At 43.9% G+C, this 4931-nt stretch overlaps 1 protein-coding gene across 1 annotated transcript; it reads right to left on the reverse strand.

Moving 5' to 3' along the window:
• Nucleotides 1-893: 893 nt before the first annotated feature.
• On the reverse strand, nt 894-1982 carry LOC126490018 (speckle-type POZ protein-like). Its single transcript, XM_050124660.1, is given in 1 exon segment — nt 894-1982. A coding segment is annotated over 1 exon segment (1089 nt).
• Nucleotides 1983-4931: the final 2949 nt, after the last annotated feature.

Consider the following 4931-nt stretch of genomic DNA (forward strand, 5'->3'; position numbering starts at 1 on the left):
TTTTATTGGGGTAAAATTTTGTCTACATAACTAAACAAGGGTCCTCTGCAAGAAGAACAATTGGTTTTGCGCACTGAGTCAACTCTCCAGTCCCCACAAACTGAGTTTGGAGGAAAAATGTCTTCATTCTCTTCCCCTTCTCATAAGAAAACATTCACGCTTGTTTTCTCCTTTCCTCTAAGCCCTTGATCATATGTTCTGCACAGTCGTATTCACACAGGTTTCTCCAAAGAAACCCTGTTGGGATGTGCTGGGGGCTTTAGCTAGACTGAATCCCAGTTTCCAAATCACTGGACAAAAACTAAACCAGTACAGCAACAGAGGAGAGGTTGCATAGAGTCCATGAGAGTTCATCACGGTTCCACCCCACCCTGCCATTCTGTAGCACCAAAAATAGAAACCTAGAGATAGATATTGGGGTTCAAACTGACAACCAGAAAAGCAAAGCAGCCAAGCCACTAGAGACGTCTTCCCTGTCTTAAGGTTGGGTGACTGTAGAAGAAGCAGATTATTAAGCCTCTCATCCCTTTTTATATTACCTCTCATGCTGGGATTTCCTAGGCTAGGATGGAAGGTGTGAACCATCATGACCTGGACTTGTTACTGCACTGATCTTGTTTAGATTAAGGTGCCTTTAAACCCACAGAGATCCATGTTACTCTGTCTAACAAGTCCTGGGATTAAAGGTGTGTGTCACCATTGTCTGATCTCCAGTGGCTTTAGCTTTACTTCTGGTCTTCAGGGAAGAATTTTTTATCAAAATACGAATAATACACCACTACAATATTCAAGGCATTAATTAATGTATTAAAGCATTACTAAACCGTGATGTCTTTCCCGGAGTTGCTGGAAATGCTCCATGTATCCCATAGTCTACCCAGGAGTCATCGGTATCAACACTGACCACTGCTCCTGGGATACACACATACGGTACCGGTGACAGGTTCCTGGGATTGCTTCAGACGTTTGAGAGGGGGCTCCAATAGATTGCATTGAGCAGAAGCCAGGGAGCTGTATGCTTCAGCCACCAAGTGGGGGCGTGAATCCACCATTAACTTCCAGCTTGTGGTCTGAGAGACCTCAGAAGCATGAGCTGTAATAAAATTCAGCACCTGTGTTTTCGGCTGCCCTGTGCTGTGGAGGTCAGCCAGGAATAGAGTGTGGGCAGCATTCTCCACAGAGAGGTCCCTGCAGAGGGCACTCTCACACATGACCTTCAAACTCTCCAGGCCATACTTGTCAGCAGCTGCCAGCACAGCATCTGCCATCCTGTGGAGGACTGGTTCCTTCCCGGTATAAATGAAGTCCATCATTGCCTTGAAGACTTCAGGTTTCAGGTCATGAATCTCAATGCGATTCGTTCTGTTCTCCTCCATGTCATGCTCAAACATGGCTCTGAAAACTGGAGAGCGAGCAGCTAAGATGGCCTTGTGAGCCCGGAATTCCTGGCCAACTACCACCAGGCAGCAGTCTGTGAAGTTCGAATTCTTCCACAGCTCTCCTAGATCATCTCCTAATATGCATTTGGGAACCTGGATTCTCGGCTCTGCGCTGTCATCAGGGATACTGTGGGAGTACAGGAAAGGACCTCCCATGCAGTAGAGGGTGAAGTGGTCTTCAGGGAGAAGGTCACGAGAATGGTCCAAGAGAAAATCTCGAAGGACAAATAATTTGTAACCCCTTTGGTAGCCTGGCAGGAAACTAAAGTCTTCCGGGCTAGTCACAGGTTCATATTTTTCTTATTTGGCGTTTATGTTCCAAAACTTGATCTCTGCCTTAATGGGACTCTTTGGAGAGCTGAGCAACTCTATGTTAACTGACAGGTAATCTGAGCTTTCTTCATCGACCCCCTTAGGGTGAACTGTCAAACACCATTTGTTATTGTCTCCTGTTGAGAATGTTGGGCTTCTAATACTGTCCCTCATTTCCTCCAGAATAAAATGGAAGTTGCGGATGGTCCACCTGCAGGAGAAATTCTGCATGTTCAACAGTTTATAGTCCCAGCTCTGGTCAAGGGTGTCCTGTGACATTTCTCCTGGAGGTAGTTTGAAGGTTAAACTGGATCCAAAATGAAAAACTAGGATTTGTCTTCTCTTGCCCTGTAGGAAACAATAATAGGCATGATATACATTTTTAGCTTCTGTTTCTCCTCTGTTCCCTCTTCTATGAGCCCAGAAACTCGAGTCTCTGAAATTATCCAGATTTCAATTCTAGTTTCAGTGTGGGTAGACTAGGCTATACGGGACTGTTGTATCACTTCATTTTTTTTTCTAGATTGAATCTTAGGTCAGTGGATTTCTAATTTTGAGAATCATACACAACTTTTGATAATTTACAACATTTTATATACTCATCCAAAATTTTGCCCAGTGGTTCTCTAGAGTAACAGAACATACCCAAGGACTCTCTCTGTATTAACAAAGGAGATTCATTAGAATGCCTTAGGGCTGCAGTCCTGCTAATCCCACAAAGGCTACCTGTGAATGGAGAGTCCAAGTATCCAGTACTTACTCAGTCCAGGAGATAAGATGTGCCGACTGGTCCTCAATCTATGCTGGAATTTTAAAAAAGAATTCTCTAATGCCAGTGAGGGAATGGTCTTGCTGCAAGGTGAGGACAAGCAGGCAATGAGCAACAGCTTCCTCCACGTTTTTTTATAGGCTCTCAGGAGGCAGAAGGCGTTGTCCAGCCAGAGGTGTGTCCTCCAAACTCTAGATATGGATTAAAGGTGTGTTCTTCAGGTCTTGAGATAAATGTTTATTTTTTCTGCCTCCAAAGTGTGTCTGTGAAGTGCTGTACCTACTTCAACTTAAGCAGAAACATTTCTCACAGTCGCGCCCTCTGTCTTAGGATTATAGTTCCAGGTATAGTCAGGTCAGGAACCAAGAACAACAAGCTCGAGAGTATTTGCTTGCTGAGGTCAATCTTCCATAAATAAGGGAATGGTGTCCATTCCTACACAGCTGGTATTGCTCTTCTCATGTTGTTATAAGAATTCCTACCATACACACGATCTGGGAAGAGATGCTTTTCTTACCCTGTCAGTGTTCACAGCATGAAGGTCAGGGTGGAAGAATTCATATAAGGAGGCAGGAGTAGAGCCAGACAGGATTCTCTGAAAGTGGCTGTCTTCCTTCCTGCTTTATATTCCATTCACACTCACAGTCCCTGGGATGGCTCCACTAAATTTATTTTTGGTCTTTCTGGTCCTCTCAGTTAATCCTCCTTATACTCTCTTCCTGATCCACTTAAGGGTGTGCTATGAGAAAATTCTAATTACTTCTCATTTCCATCAATTAGAATGCCGAGATTTAGGGTCTCATTACCTCATAATTTTGCTCCTCAGGGGTGAGTTCTGTTCATTAAACTGTGAACTCCCATGCTTACCATGCTGGACCTTAAATGGGAGAGAGTATTCTGGCTTCTAAAGGGTACAGAAAATTTTCAACAGGTATGGAAGAAGGGACTTTGACATGCTTCCCCGTTCCCTTAGATTGTGATCTGTAAGATTCTCCCCACATCTATCATCTTTATCGAGCTTGTCATGTCTGTAGGGACACACAAAGCCTAGAAGACAGGAAAATAACTTCAGTGATTCAATCCTCTCAACATTTCCCAGACTAGCTCTCCGGTAAGTCTGGCTCCAATGTTACTCATCCCTCAAGACAGGATACATCAATCACTTGGTTTGAATTTTGAGTTCCTCAGTTAGGAATCTAATACAGGTGGGTAACTGTGAGGAGGGTAATTTTAAAATGGGGAGGCTTGTGTTAAGGCTCTGCACAGTCCAAGGCATGAACTGTAGATAAGCCTCTTCTCTGTTTTGAGAACCTGGCCAGTTCTAGGAACAAGAAAGGAGAGTATTTTTGTTTTAATTAAGATAGAGACCTGTTGATGCACTGCACATCCTAACATCTGGCCAATGTCTGGGAGTGGACATGCATACAGGACCAGGTGTTTTGATGATTGCTGGTCACTGAGTAATGAGCCCCGTCCCCCTTGTTGATGAGGCTGAAAATCTGGCCTCAGAACGCCTCTAGCTGCTACTGTTTCAATCCAGGAGAGAGAAGCAGTCAGATGAAGCCTGTGCCCGTCATGTTTACTGGGATGCATATTTCTACATTGTTCCTGTGCTGTATACAGAACAACTAGTGGTAAATTCCCAGGTAGAGCCCCCTCTCCTGGGGGCTTCCCACTCTATCCTTTTGTTTCAATTATGCTTCCTTGTAGAATAAATTTTGCTTTTTATTAACTAATTTCATGGCTTGTGGAAGTTCTTTCTCATGGATTGAATCAAAAATAAAAGTCTGTGCACAGCAAAGTGGCTAAAATCATTTGCCCTTACAATAACTAATAGCATCAGTGACTCTACTCTATGTGGGTTTAGGATCAGGTGGCAGGTATCACTTCCCTTCAATGTGTCATTTAAATGAAGGGAGGCAATCAATGCAGGACCCCTCCTTTGTAAAACAAATGCTTTTCGTTGCCATCCCAGGGCTCCCAGGATCCTGCTCCTAGAGAGGAGAGCAGCTTTTCATGGGGAAAACTTGAGACCCCTCAAGTACAGGATCTGTTCATATACAGTCTCACTCCAGGAATTGGGCTGGTGGAGCTTTAATTTCAGATAGATGGTTCTCTGGAGGGCTTGACATAGCCAAAGGGTTTAAGTCCCCAACAGGTGGAGGCATGAGTCTTAATCAATAGAATTGTCCACATACCAGAGAAAGCCTTTGTCATTACAGAAAAACTGGCTGAAACAAGTAGAAAGACATACAAACAGACACAAGTGCAAACACAAATGCAAAGAAAGTGAGAGACCGAGAGAGAGAGAGAGAGAGAGAGAGAGAGAGAGAGAGAGAGAGAGAGAGAGAGAGAGAGAGAGAGACTGGGATACTGCTTGAACATAGATTAAAGCCAACAGAAAGTCTTTA

Source organism: Alexandromys fortis, unplaced genomic scaffold (assembly GCF_014885135.2).
Source record: "Alexandromys fortis isolate MF-2015 unplaced genomic scaffold, M_Fortis_MF-2015_v1.1 scaffold_218, whole genome shotgun sequence".
Taxonomy (NCBI): domain Eukaryota; kingdom Metazoa; phylum Chordata; class Mammalia; order Rodentia; family Cricetidae; genus Alexandromys; species Alexandromys fortis.